This window comes from Lepidothrix coronata, unplaced genomic scaffold (assembly GCF_001604755.1).
Source record: "Lepidothrix coronata isolate B3197 unplaced genomic scaffold, Lepidothrix_coronata-1.0 Scaffold29, whole genome shotgun sequence".
NCBI lineage: Eukaryota > Metazoa > Chordata > Aves > Passeriformes > Pipridae > Lepidothrix > Lepidothrix coronata.
Genome location: NW_016690209.1, coordinates 5,911,604 through 5,926,998, shown reverse-complemented (window position 1 = coordinate 5,926,998; position 15,395 = coordinate 5,911,604). Strand labels below are relative to the sequence as shown.

The following is a 15,395-nucleotide window of genomic DNA, read 5'->3' as shown; positions in this document are numbered from 1 at the left end:
CTTGTCATAAGGTAGGTATGCCAAATGGGAGACCTGAATGCTAAATTAAAACTTTTTATATGCAAAGGTAGGTAGACCTTCAACACTCAGAAGACACAAAGTACCTTCCACAGAGGGCAGGATAATATTTCCAAAGATAATCCTTGAAGTTGCTTCACAGCTTGGGAATTGTGGAATTAGTTGCAACAAAGTACTAACAAAGTAGAATTTCAATCAGAAACAAATGCAATATCAAGCTAATTTTTCCTTCCTGATTGTGTTTATTAGGCTGATAAATTTTTATATATCAAATATTGTATTGCCTTTCCAGCAATTTTTACAATTCATACATTTTATTATAAACTTCAAGCTGCTATTCCATACTCCAGCTCTCTCAATAAACTGTATACAATCTGACAGAGGCTGAAGTTGTTACCTTTATTAAAACAAAAAAGTAACTGAACAAATAGAGAATATTTAGACCACTGAAGACATTTTTACTCTTACTAAAATACACATTTGGAAGGGAATGAATGCAAGAACAACTGTAGGACACATACTGAGATAAAGTAATCTCAAATAATTAAATTTACATTATATTTTATTGTACGACGCTTAGACTCAGTATAACTAAGGATAGAATACATCAGTGTTCTTTTAAATCCAGACAGAATACTAACTAAATAAATTTGAAAAATTAAATGAGGAAAAAATGTCTTTCACCATCTTTTTTTTTAAATTAAAGGAGCATTAACAGTTTAGAATGGCCAGGGGTTCTAAGTCTAAAACATAAAAAATAATATGGAAAGAAAATAAAACATTTGAGTATGAAATGCTACCATACTTTCAGAGAACAGTGATTTTCCTCTGTTGACTAAAAAGCATGACAATTACATTAATTGATATACAATTATGTCTAAAAGTTTAGACATTAGTTCACATTTACTGTATTCCTCTTTCTGTGGGATTTATCTTCAGATGTACAAAATATCAGGTTCTGTACTCAGTGCTCAATTCCAAAGCTGTTGAAAAGCACAAGTAATCAGAAAGCTTTTGAGGGGCACAGAAGCAGTCAACAAATCAATGCAGTCAAGAATTACATGTTGTAACAGTTTTAGTTTTAGACAACTAAAATATCCCAATTTATGAAGAATTTCCAATTAATCTCAGCCATATAACAATTAATAAAATGATGTTAAATTAAGTAAAGTGAACTGCAGATGTTCAACAACCACAACATATCAGTATAAATTCTGCTTTAAGATGGAAAACAAAGGACTACCTTTGATTAATATACAGTAGATACTGTTATTATTAGCAGTATTTCATTGTCTGTGCAAAATTGTTTCTAAGGAGTTCCTGTCATTTTCAGACTGGTAACAGTATAAAGCAGGGAAAAAAGTTCCCAGACATGTATTGCCTGAAAATAGCTACACTGTTACAAGATAAAGCTACCATAAGCAACAGTAAACAGACTTGACATCAATTCACATACTTTCCTTAAATGTTTTTTTAATGTATGAACATTAAATAACAGTTTTTATAGACAGAGAACATACGTTCAATTTCTACGTGACACGAATGACCTGTTCTGCTTTTTAACATCATGCTTTAAATGCAACTTGGTTAAACTGAAACAGGACTATACATACACACTACACTGTAGTAAAGCTGGGCTGCAGCAATTATTTGGGCCCCTGATTTAATTAGTTAGATTTTTCTAGCTCAAATGCAGAAGGCTGCAGTATTTGATTAGTGTGAATGCAGTACATATCGTCCCTTAAGTCATCACCTTTCGCTTCTGCTGGGATGAGCCCATGTTATATTGGCCAGTGGCTCTGCGCGCTTCCTCTTCGTGCTGCTGGATTTGTTGTTGTAACAGAATGAGTTCCCCAAGCAGGCCCTGCCATGAGTTTATAATAAAAAGGAGAGGAAAATTTGGGGTGTAAGGAGAACAAAGTTAAACCAAAGGGTATAACAAAGACAGATGAAAACCAGGTATGAATGGGTCAGTTCAAACAAAAGTGAAGTTTCATTAGTGAGATCTCTTGCTACCTGGAGTGGATAGAGCCAGCAAAACTATGCATTTTGCAAATCCAGCTAGAACAAAACAATCACCATTTAGCTACGCTTCCTAATTACATTCAACATTGACTAGGCATCTAAATATTTTAAAAATTCAACTATGCTGGCTTTAAAATATTCTCAAAGTGTTCAGAATTTCATTTCAGTTACTCATACCAGAAGTTCTTAAGCATCAACAATTTTTCAGAATCTAACTATCCATGTATCTACAGTGTTTTGGATATTCTACACACAGCTGTGCACAACAGCTAAGAGGCTCAGCTTTGTCATAAAAGTTCTCTTTTTGTTTTTATACCCAACAAAACACAGACAGTTTATAGAAAGATGATTTTTGCCTGCTACTTAATTTTCTCAAACTATCAGAAGAATAGTTTCTAGAGCATTAAAAATAAAAAAAAGCGCCCCCTCTCCACTTCTGCAACACACTGCAACTTAAATAGATGCTGTCATAATCCTTCATGATCACTTCAAAAATCCCTAAAACTTAATCCTTATTTCTTTACTCATTCAGCATTTCCACAAAGCTTAGTTTTCTCCTCTTCTCCCTCCACTGAAAATATTCTTACAATGGCAAGCTGTCTTTCAAAATTAGTTTAGAAATATCATGTCAGTATCTACCATAACTTTATGAACAGGTTATTTCAGAGAATGCAGACAAAAGGATTAATGAACTATTTAAATAATGCTCTTTACAAAATAATACATCGTATTTTAAGAAAACATGCAGTGAAATGAAATGTTTCAAAAATGTACTTCAGGAATGAAAACAAACCCTGAAATAGAACTTTGGTGTAAGAATTCAAGACATCTATGATCAAGTTATACATTTGTTGCATGAAATACACACACAGGCATGTACACATAAGGATAAACAACACAGGAGAAAATGCAAAAAGGAGAGAGGCAACCAAATGACCAAATATAAACATTTGTTAAATAGCGATTTGTATCATTTCAAACACAGAAAAATCTTCTCATTTGTATTTTACTGAACCATTTTAAGATTTAATAAATGTCTCTATTGCCAGACTAGCAAATGCATTAGAGCAGCGCCAGGAACCAGGCAAAAGATTTCATTTCTATAACAGCAGCAAGGAGAGAGAGCCTCAGAGCTATACTTAATATCTGAGGAACAACAATAATATTTTGCCATTTTTGCAGACAGGGAAACTCTCAATATGACCTGACACAGTCTATTTAAACATTGTTACGAGTCAAAAAAATGCAAGAAAAAACACTGAACAAAATCTGCCATGAAGGCCTTCTAGCAATTGAACAGGAAACGTAACAAATGTTTGAAGTCACCAAATCTAACTATTTGTCGACCAATTACTTTCTAAGACATCTGGTACATGTGAATCTTATTCCATAGTAAAGTATGAAAAGCCCTTTTCAACAACAGTTACCCCATTTAATAAAATATTCAAATAAAAAATAAAGTGATTTAAAAGGCTTCTCTGTAATCCTTTCTTCTTTGTATATATCAGTCAGTAATCTTTTAATATTATTTCCTTTATATTCTATTTCTTAATTCATACCACTGTATTAAAAATACAAAAATTTTATGTATATATATTTTTATATATAAAAATATAATAAATATAAAAATATTAAAAATCAAGAACTTTAAACAGCACAGAACTATACACACAACACCCAGGCTGCTAAGAATCAAGACACAAACAAAAATATTTACATCTCTCTCTTTGGACACTGTGTGTCCCCTCCACCAAAATCAATCATTCTAGTGTAAAACTAGGTTTATTTTCAAGAATTTAATCTAGAAAAATCAACGCTTAATCCATTAATGCGATTTCAAAAATCAAGTTCTTTACAATCATTTTATTTATTCTTTTAATTGTCAAAGAAACAATGTAAAGGGGAATAACAATAGTTGACAGACCCATCGGATAAACCCTGCAAAGTCATAATGAGAATCTGGGTGCAAAATAAATTAAAAAAAAAAAAAAAGCAAAACAAGTGCTGACATTGTTCCCGCATGTACTTTAAATTCCCCTCCATTATTTGACATTAAAAGCTAATATAATGTACCTCAGATGAGTATGACTCTCTCTTCAATTTAAAAGCAATGCAAAGGTATGAAAATGATAAGGAGGGTAAAGAGGCCAATTTTTAAAAATCTGAATAAATGTCATAGTTTTATCCAGAGTACCTAAGTTGGGAGTATAATGGTCCCATTAATAAAAAAGAGAAAATTATGGAAATTTTATTGAGCAACTTGCGAGAATGAACAGAATAGGATGTTTTTTAAAAAAATAAACCAGATCACAGTCAAGTGATATTTGTTACTCAAGTCTCTTTTTCCCTCTCCAGCAGCAGCTGTAGTGAAGGGCTGTGGGACACTGTGCTGCTTCTTCCACTGACGGAGGTGACCCAGTGCGGGCCGAGCGAGGCAACGACACGCTGCCAACTCCTCAGGAGTGCAGCAGGTTCTTCAAGGCATGAGATTTTAATCCGGGTAAAAAGAGATTTAAACTCCATTTATTTAAATTACTATCTGAACACTCCACACTTAATTTAATTCTCTTCTAAAAATATGGTACCTTTTGGATTAAGTGAGAGATTATGGGGTAAACACATTAGCTGACAGGAAGCAGTACAGTCTGATTCGGTGTTCAGGGCACATTTCACTCGCTCAGTTACTTTGCAAAGTAACTGGTTTCTCATTCATTCTACTCAAAGTTTTTAGAGACCCATCTGAGGATCGTGCCCAATAACAATTCTCTAGAAGGTTTCTCCCAATAAGCAATTCCTAGATTCCTTTATCAGTTACTAATCTCTTCACAACGAAACAAAGAAAGTAACCTTAGACACATTTAATACCACACTACAGCATTTTATGCATCCATACAATCACAATTCTTAAACTAGTATTGGTGGACAGTGGTAAGCATTGAATGTAAAAAGGCCATCTAATCCATTGTCTTGAAAATAATAATTTTGCCCAGCAACAAACAATGATTATGTTTTGTTAGGTATTCATATGCGACTTGTTTGAAATATTCTGACAAAAATGGATCATATTAACTAGTAAACCAACAGTTTTTAAGCACAACATATTGGATATGATTGGAATAATAAAAATCAGTAGACCAGACTAAATTTTCTAAATCATACTGATTTCATATGGGCAGATATTTTCCATACCATAGCCAAAGTTTTGTTGGTAACATTAAAATGCAGATAACACTGCATCAAAAAAACCAAATAGGATAATAACAAGTTTTAATGCTACTACTGGTATTCAGTAAAAATTTCAGTTAATTTAGTTATTAAAGACAATAAACTCAGATGGCCACTTCTTCACAAATCAATAGTAAGGTATATTTTATGTTTTATACAGTGAAACCTGTGCTAAGCAAGCACTCAAGAGAAAAAAAATAATATAAATGGACAGTTTGCAGACAAATGGGAAATAAAAAGCATGTAGAAATTCATCACTATTCTATAAGGGAAAAAAATGGTAGTGAGATGTGAGCTTCGTACAGGTTTCACTATACATTGTCATGCAGTACTAATGTAGAGTAAATGTATACATGCCTGCATATACAGAAAAGTCATTTATGGAAAAGCCCCAGTTCAGACACTTTTAGTTGCAAAAATAACTATATGATTATTTACAAATTCCCTGATATATATTGCTTTCCTTTCATTTTTAAAAGAATTTTTAAAAATAAACCGAGGAAAAACGAAAAGCCTTTAAAGAATGAGCAACATGACAATTTAGGAATTTAACAAAAACAAGATCTACTGCTTATGAAAACAAAAAAAAAATAAATGCTAAATCTTGAAGTTATCAAAATACAGTAACTTTTTTTCCCAGAGAATAGTAACAAAAATGTCATGTATGCTTTATCTAGATAAAATAAAAAACAGATTGCTTTAAGAAATGGAAATTCTTTATTAAGACAGGAATTATTAAGTAAGAATTACAACTACGAAAATGTCAACACAAATGAGGTTGCAAGCAGAAATGCTTAAAAATAACTATAAAAGCCTAAACCAATTTCTGTAATAAGCTAGAAACTCAAGTGCCACTGAGAACATGCCCTGAAAAATTACAAATGCACATAAAATACCTAAAATCACATTCTTATAAAAAACCTGATTTTCTTAATAATGCAATTCCTAAAGATTTTTAGGACTGCCTCAAATTTCCTTACACCACAATATTTATTATCACTGCACTGTTTATATATATGAAAAGCAGTAATGCATACTCAAGTAATTTTCAATGATAAATTCTTTTCAAGGTGCTTCAACTAAAATCTGCAACTAGCTACTGATGCAGTTTCAAAAAATAAATACCCATTTATCAAGAATGTTCAGTTTTGCAAGTGAGTAATTACCTTCTTGAACTGTTTGTCATTGTCATAGCCCTGGTCAGTAGCCCTGAATGCTGTTTCTCCTGGAGCACCTAGAACATAATTACAGAAACTCATAAGATGCAAAAGGCACTTAAAAATTCTCAAACTATGCCTACCATAAAATTAAAGCTTCAACCTCTGTGAATGAGTAATTCAATAATCTTTGAAGTTCCTATAAAAAAAGATTAATCTTAAGAAACTGAAGAAGAAAATCAGTTTAAAACTCATCTGAAAATTTTTTACCTAGATTGTGACTCAGATTAGTTATATCACAAGGCAGTAGGCAGCTTCAGTTAGACTATTAAAAGTTCTCAAAATATTGTAAAATTAACTCTGAGAAACACAGAAGGATAATACAAATTCCACAGGTGTTACTGTAATGACAAAAAAAAAAAAGCAACTTTCCTATTGTAATGACATAGATTTTAAAAAGAATCCTCTGGAAAAAGCCTGAAATAAAAAGCATCTGCTAAGGACTGTGGCAGACATATATCAATCGTTAATCTATTCATTGTCAGAGGGGAGGATCTAAGTCAGGAAAAGATTTTTCACCTGGAGAGTGGTTGGGCACTGACCAGGCTCCCCAGGGAAGTGGTCAGAGCACTGAGCCTGACAGAGTTCAAGAAGTGTTTGGACAATACTCTCAGGCACATGGTGGGATTCTTGGGGTGTCCTGTGCAGGGCCATGAGTTGGACTCAAAGACTCTGACGGGTCCCTTCCAACTTAGCATATTTTATAATTCTATGAAGCATTTTTAAAATAGCTGGAAAGTATTTGTAAATCAATATTAAATTGCTGTAAATAGTTGTGCCTATACTGATATTCACTCCTCTTAGTACAGTAGAGCTTTTAAAGTTTGTTTTAAAAAGGCAGGTTAAGGGCAGGAAAAAGGGCTTTTACACACCTAACAACAGAAGTAGATCAGAAGCTCCTATGACTTCACTAACCAAATTGTAACCTGTGAAAAATCAGCAGAAGAGGGGAAATAAAAATTATAAATACAAAACAAAATGCAAAATAAAGATGAGGGATCTTTGTCTCATTTGGAGGACCACACAATCATAAATGGCCACTATGCCTGTGTGAGTATAATAACAAATAATAGGTGACATCTCACAATACCTGTCAATAACAACACAATTTTAAACTCTCAAAATTTTAAACAGCCAAAATACATAGGAGATGGTAATCTACTTGTCTCTCTGCTGAGCTTGGTCCCTACTTAGGTTCCTGCTGAGTTTGTAGGATTAATAAATTAATTCTTCCACTGACAGTACTTTAAAGAAACAAAACACACTTCTTATGCACAATAATATGAAAATATTTACAAACACTTAGAAGAATAACACCTCACAGATATCACCTTTCACGAATACAAATTTATGTGGTTTGATAATTATTAAGTTATATAATAGGAAAAATCTTGCACTTTATTACAAGAATGACTGGGTGTGCTCATTAGCAAGTCAGATATGATGATCAAATCAGTAATTGCTTAGTTTTAAAAAGCCCACTGATAGAAATGTCTCATTTAAGTCTCCCAAAACATGAAAACCATTAAGCCTGCAACTGCCTGGGTACACTGAATAGACAGACCATTCCTGTGTCTTTTATGAAGGATTTAAAACTCCTACCTATTCCTTTGAAATGCAGCCCCTACCTAATCCAAATCTCCAAGCAAGTTCTTCTGGGGCCGTGTCCGGATGGAAAATATCATTTAACCCAAACTCAACCCAAAAAAATACCTTTGTTACAAATTTCTTATTTCACATGCTTGCAGTATTAAGAACCTTCATTCTTAATAATCCAACTAATTTCTCCTGTAACAGCTGTGATATTGTTACTATCCAGTGCCACTCTCACTTCCACCAAGTTCTAGCTGGTCGCATCCAGCTTCTCTGACTCACTGAAGGAATCAAGCTTTCAATCTGTTACAGTTGTACAAGAATTCTAGTTTGCTATTCAATTTCACATTTTGGTTCTCTGGACTTGCTACTAGAATTCTTGCTTTTAAAAATACATTACACTTACCTGTGTCCATAACACTTTCAGACGAGATATTCAATGAAACCATACATTTTCAGGATCCACTTTCTTTTAGTGTCTAAGGACAAACCTGCACCCTCATCTTGAATAGGTTATGCTTTTAAAATTAAAACTAAGCTGAAAAATTGTTCTCACCAGGAGATAGAAATCCTTTCAGTGAAGCGAAGCTCTCTCCAATCTTGTCAAAGTCAGGCAGAAGTTTGGCAAGGTCATCTGCATCAGGGAGGGCTTTGATAAGCTTTTCTAGGAAAACAGTAAAACAGTTAGTGAGTAGGGGTTTTTTTCCCCCACTTTTTTTGTGAACAAAAATGGCTTAGGCTGTAAAACCTAGCAACTGTTTCAGGATGCAGCTTTTTTCTTTTGTAAAAAAAGTATTAAGAAGTTTCTTCCCACATACACCTCCCTCCACTAGTGTTGGGAAAGATTATCAGATCAGAAAAACCAATTGCTTTTTTAGACTTTGAACTTCCTGATAAGGCAGTTGCCTCAGGTACTTTATAATTACCTAGAAATTACTGCTGCATTTCACCACATCTCATACATTATCTCTCATGTATTTTGTAGAGAATCTTTTAAAATTACACAGAACTCGTAACTGTGATCACATCTTGAACATTTTAAGAAAGGCTTAGTTTTCAATCTCATAATAAGCCAATTTTGTAATCCCTTAAAAAAGTCAAATTATTAGCTTTAAAGTACTATAAAAATGTAGTGTCCACTAGCAATAGGAACAAGAAAACATTTGTTTCAGTTATTCAGTCTGCATTTATCTATGTAATGCTCATACATGGCATGGAACTAGATGACCTTTAAGGTCCTTTCCAACACAATGATTCTACATAGTAAAATCTTCATAAATGTTTTTTTAAAAAAAGAACACCACCTTTCTACCCTGCATATATAAGAAGCCAGTGCTTGATTTTCAGATTTTTCTCTTTCATCTGAAAATATGCAAAAACCTCTACTGTAACCTGAAGGTTCAGGAAAACAAGAGTCTATATTTTTTATTTTCTTTTCTTCTGTATCCTCAAGCTAATTTTGTAGACAGGGAGGTTCACTATTTTGCCTTTTCAACTGGTCTTTTACTCACACATATTTTCTACTTATCTACTTATATCTTCACTTGTGTCATTCACATAGAAAGAAAGAACTTCATGCACAATACTACCAAAATCTGTGGAAGTCCCTTTGATCAAGCTGCAAATCTTCTTTCAATAATAGGATTATATGGCCTTATGAAAGGACCAAGAACATTCTCAAATGAAAAGATGAATTACAGAAAATCCATGCTAAACAATGCATAATTTCTTCCTACAAACACACTCATACAAACGCCTTGGTGAGACACACATCAAAGTTTAAACATACAAGTTCAGTCAAATTACAGCTAAGAAGTTACTCCTGGAGCCTGCTGAGGACCTATGCTCTTATGTTTAAGTTTTACACATGCCAGTCTTTAGATAGAGTAACAACATGGCTTTTGTGATACCGAAGTCGATCAGTTCATCAAGCTCCCAAACGAAGTCAGGAACAATCCACTTATATTCATCGAGATCTGGCATCATGTCCTTCCACTGATCATATGTCTAATACAAAAAGGAAAAAAACAACAGTAGAAATAGAAAAAGAAATGTACATAGAGAAGTTTGTGAGCAATCTATTGAAAAGTTATACCTACATATAAAACATACTAAACCATAATCTTTAGATATGAGTAATACTTGGATCTTTTTAAGTCTACAGTAGTTCTCCAAAACAATGTTTTCCATATTCACTCATCTTTACTGTCATTAGTTAACCAAACAATAACATTTTGTATTTCTGTGGCTATACCAAGAACTACTGTTTTGAAGTATGTAATAAGAAAGAAAAAATGCAAAAAAATAGCTTCCAGAGATAAATACCTTCTTGGCTGTATAACCACCTCCTACTGCAGAGCCCAATATAAGATAGCGAACTTTGAGAAGCCTTGACGCCAGTCTAGCCAGCCAAAAGTTCCTGTGGAACTGGTATCCATATTTTACATTTAAAAGTTTTGTTTTGCGAAGGGGAAGACGATTAAGAGAAGAGAACAGCTGGATGGATATCCTTAAAGGAGGTCTTTGAAACTTTGAACTTGGATAGTAGGGATGATGTACACTGCGGCAAACAAGATGCAGGTTTTGAAGCGGCGATTTTCTCTTTATTCCACAGCTGCTATTTGCCAGACTTCGGCAGATGACACTAAAAGAAAGAAATAAAAGCTCTAAGAAACTGGTTTCTTCAACACACCATTAACTCAAATGCCTCTTTAGAAGCAATTCACGTTACATTTTAGTTGGTTACAGTTAATCTTATTATATCACTCTGAATGTACAATCTCCAGCCATCATTGGTATGTACCAGGAAAATAAAAACTGTAAACATCGTTAATGGGTATGGAATTTCTAGTGATTACAGAAACAAAAACCTTATATACCATTTATACGGTCTGTTATGAATTCAATTTAACTTCCACAGTGGAATAAGGCATGTAACATGTCTGTGGTAAAACATAGTTTGGGCAAACAGAATTAAAGTCCACAGAAGATTTGCAACATACAAGAAAACAGTTTGGCCTATCTTATCCTCTAAAAGAACTTTTAAAGAACATTAAGTTTGTAGAGGATTTTCAAAGAAACAATACAGAGAAAAAAATCCTTAGTAGAATATATTTGTCTTATTTTGGCAAAGTAGATTCTGCTTTGGGTTGAAAGGATGTACTCAACGACATCTTTCAGTTCCTTTCACTCTAACACACTGCAGTTCTGGGATTACAGGACTGTGGTTTTGTCTTGGGTTGTGCATAGACAACATTACTTCTGGAGATGGCTGCACCATGTTTGTTGATGCCTTCATGAAGGAACTGAGATTTATGCAGGAGGGAAAATTTCAGTCTGAAAGATCTGACTCTGAAAACAGAGCTCAGCCATGAAATGCACATGTTGAAACACAGGAACCACATTGGTCCTGCCCTGCCTACATTAAACACTCAGCCTGGGATAAAGCTCCTTGTGTATTTTCAATTACACTATTCTGCACATTTCAACATCTGGGGGTAGTTTGGTTAGTTTAGGGAAAAGACAACTGCTCTGGAAAAACCAATTTCTTCTGTAATGTTTTTAGTCCCACCATCATATCAGAATGGTTAATATTAAATCATTTACTGGATGCGAAATATGATGAAGTTACAGTCTTGAAATTCATTATGCAGATATTTAATATTTTCAGCAGAGACCTGTAGTAGCACATTCTATGGCAGCTACTCCTCATTATTTGTCTTCACCTGGGCTAAAGGAATTTTGTGTAATATTATGTAACTTTCTTCTCTGTGACTGTTCTTTTAGAACACACTGTGTTTGACAGCATTCAGTCTGTATGTTTAAACTGAAGGAAAAATTGAATTCCACCTCATAGTCTTAAGGCAAGAACTCAATCAACAATTGCCTTTTGAGTGGTATGCATATTTCAAACCCAGTCTCCTTTAAATAATATGAAATCTTATAAATAATTTAAAAACCCCCCACTATTCTTCCATTATACCAAACTTCCTCTTTCTTTCTTCTCTCCACCCACTGCTAAAAACTCCTGATTAACACTGACAAAAAGAACACCTTCAAATCTTCACTGAACAACAGTGCAGTTAGACTGAAAACCATACCACACTATGCTATTAAATCAAGTACTTAATGAGTTCCAAATTTAAAGCCTCTGGAAAGCTGTTTTTAACAACAAATATTAGCCTTCCAGACATGTTTAGCTCTGGCATCAGAATCTATTTGATTATAGGCCTGCAACCTGACTACTCTTATGTTGCCCTGGGATTATGTTTTGTAAAACAAGAAAAAGTGGCCTGTTACACCTGTGATTACAAAGCAAAGGAAACTCAGCAAAAAGCACTGTGGCATTTTCTCATTCAGTACTAGACAACGTTTATTTTCCTACTGCGGCTCCCAGATGGTTGTTGGAACTGGTTGATCTCCAAGGTCCCCTTCCAACCCAACCCATTCTGTGATTCTATGAAACCTACCAAGGAACATCGTGCTCCTGCCGGCCATTCAGTTTCCCTGCTCCTGTCTGGAATGGTGCAGGAGAAAGGTGGAAAACAAGCGGGATGCAGGGACGGAAAAACGCCTGGACATAAGGGTGGCCCGAGCTCCCCAGGGCGATAACGCGGGACACGCAGCTCCCTTCCACATGCACCACCTCCCGCAGGTGCCCGGGGAGCTGGAGGGCGGGGAATGCCTCGCCCGGGGGTACCGGCCCCCGGGGCAGCCCCGGGTCCGCCCCGTGACTCCCGCCCCGGGCACCCCGACCGGCGGGGCCCAGGCCCTCCGGCAACCCGCCGCGCCCGCCCTGACCCGTCCCGCTTACCAGGCCGCCGCCGCCCGCGTCCGCCACATCCTGGGAGCCGGGGGGAGCCGGGAGGGGCCGAGAAGGACCGGGAGCGGCCCGGGCGGCCGGGAGGAGGGCAAGGGCAGGGGGAGCCGCTTCCGGGCTCCCCGCGGCCCGCCCGGCTGGAAACCGCGCCTCCCTGCCCAAAGGTTCCGGGCGCCGCGGCGGCCAGGGAGGGAGGGTTTTTGAGGAAACACCGCGGGGCTGCGTGGCCGGGAGCGGAAAGTTGGGATGGATCCGGCACGCCGGGATCACGGATCCCCCATAGCGGGATCACGGATCCCCCATAGCGGGATCACGGATCCCCCATAGCGGGGTCATGGATCCCCCCCTCCACGTCTCTGTGCCCCCTCACCCCAGCGGTGTCAGGGCTGCCCTCAGCACTTCGCCCATGTGCCCGTGGCCTGCCCAGGGCAACCCCAACACCCCCAAGGCCGCGGTGGGCCGGGTTGGGGAGGGTGGTGAGGGGAAGCCCAGCCCTCAGTGGAGGCATCTAATGGTACCAGCGTCTTAGACCCTGTTTAAATAAGTCTCATACGAGTCCCCAGGTGGTGAGGGGAAGCCTAACTCCCGGTGGAGGCATCTGGTGGCACCAGGGTCTTACACCCTATTTAAATAAAAGTCTCATACGAGTCCCCAGTTGTTGACCTTGGAGAGTGCTTCACATGGGCAGCAGTGCTGCCTTGAAAGCTGGAAAACACAAGGTGTTTCCTAGAGGGCTTTTGTGGGCTGTTGGGTTTTTTTTTCCGGCGGGACCACATTGAAGTGGGAGGCAGAGGATGCACTGGGAGAGTTCATCAGATCTGTCCAGTCTGTCCTCACACAGGATCAGCCCTGGTTAGGTAATTTCTTAGCACTGCATGCCACACCTGTCCCTAAAGACCACAGGTGTTGGAGTGTTCACCTGGCAATGCCACTGCTGAAAGTATTCCCTCGTGCCTCATCTGAGTCTTTCCTGCAGCACGTTAACTCTATCAACAGTGAACATGGATATTTTCTCCAATTATGTGTTTGAAAACTGTTGCCATGTCTCTTCTCAGTCTCGTTTTTTTTTCTCCTCCTTCTCTCTAAATAAAACAATCCTAAGTTGCTCTTCCATATTTTAGGACTCATTTGTCATTCTTCTCAGTGCTCTCCTGTGGACTGTGGCCAGTTGATTCACAGCTTCCTTTCTGTAATGTGGCCAGAACTGTGTGTCACATGCTGAGAAACCAAAAATGAGGTTTGAGGTATTGTAGAAGTCAGGCTTCTGTTTATATTGTGGGATTCTTCAAAGAAAAATAAATTGCACAAGGATGACATGCTACATATGTGTATTTTCAGGACTGAGATAAAAGTTGTTGGGATGAGGTGAGGCACATGTTTTTGCCTCTTGCTTCCCTGCTTTCCAACTATTTATGTATTTATAAGTTTAAGAGACTATATTTTAAACCTTTGCTTTTGTATTTTGGCTTGACCAGTTTTACTTGTTATTTATATCTGATTTTTTTAAGGTAAGTTTCAATTGAAAAATAAGAATGATTATACTTCATAGTTACAAATAACTTTTTATGTATAAACATAAATAGAGAGTAATTCTTACTCTGAACGGTAGAGAGCATCATACAACTAAATGTTTCAATTCAGGAGAATTGAATGCTTTAGAAGTGTTTTCTCTAGGAGATGGTGAACCTGCTTAAGGTAATGAGCAAATGTCACTATCTTCTTTGGATCTGGATTACCAGATTTTGATGAAATATTATGAGAGGTTGTCAAACTATGGAAATGATGAAAATTTTACACCTTTAATCTGTTTTTTCTTGGTTTTCAGTTGCAAAGATAAATACCCTTATAACGGTGTTCTGTAGGAGCACAGACTGTCAATTGGAGCTGGGATAAACCTTTAAATAGTGAAAAGATTGTATGAGTCTTGGTTCTTCCTTCGAGACCCTGGTTTGCTGGGATACTCTGCATGCAGCTCATCTCTCGTGCCTGTGACAGGGCAGCCAAGGATCCCTGCTGCACCTTAGTCTGCTACAGACACCAGAAAGAGCAAGGCTGATGTTTGGGAAAGCAGCAAAAGCTGACCAGGCAGAAAACGCGTGTGTGACATTCCTCTTTTCCATCCCTAGCACCTCCCAAAATAATGAGTAATTTCCCAAAACCATCAACCTGCCTTAGAAAAGGTACCTTTGCAGTTGTTTCCTGCCTGTTATAGCTTCTAGATAGCAATGCTCATTTTTCCCATGTAATCAGGTTTATCAGAAATGGACTTTAATGCACTGGGTTTTTTTAAGTTTTATTTGAAAATTGTGACTCTCGTATACTATCTGGAGTTCCCTTTGCTTGGTCTCAGAAGAACAAAATGAAAAGTTGAGAGGCTCAGATCGAGCCTCAGAGTTGCAATGGGAGGAAGGAAGAGGTAACATTGTAGCTGGGGTATGGATAGCACCTTGTTCCCCCTTGGTTTTATGCAGTAAATCATCCTTAACACAGCTTCGTAC

At 37.0% G+C, this 15,395-nt stretch overlaps 1 protein-coding gene across 9 annotated transcripts in view; it reads right to left on the bottom strand.

Moving 5' to 3' along the window:
• OPA1 (OPA1, mitochondrial dynamin like GTPase) overlaps positions 1-12,997 on the bottom strand; it is a 53,292-nt gene extending 40,295 nt beyond the window's left edge. For 2 of the 9 annotated variants that reach the window (XM_017810704.1, XM_017810701.1), the window contains exons 1-7: positions 12,892-12,996; positions 10,404-10,722; positions 9,989-10,085; positions 8,635-8,742; positions 7,358-7,411; positions 6,435-6,502; positions 1,772-1,882 (exon numbers count right to left, since the gene is read on the bottom strand). In XM_017810704.1, coding sequence (XP_017666193.1) covers positions 1,772-1,882; positions 6,435-6,502; positions 7,358-7,411; positions 8,635-8,742; positions 9,989-10,085; positions 10,404-10,722; positions 12,892-12,920 — 786 coding nt within the window. In that variant the 5' untranslated portion in view covers positions 12,921-12,996. Of the gene's footprint in view, positions 1-1,771; positions 1,883-6,434; positions 6,503-7,357; positions 7,412-8,634; positions 8,743-9,988; positions 10,086-10,403; positions 10,723-12,891 lie in introns of all 9 variants that reach the window. The other 7 variants (XM_017810707.1, XM_017810706.1, XM_017810705.1 and 4 more) reach the window with 4 other exon arrangements.
• Between the last annotated feature and the right edge of the window lie 2,398 nt (positions 12,998-15,395).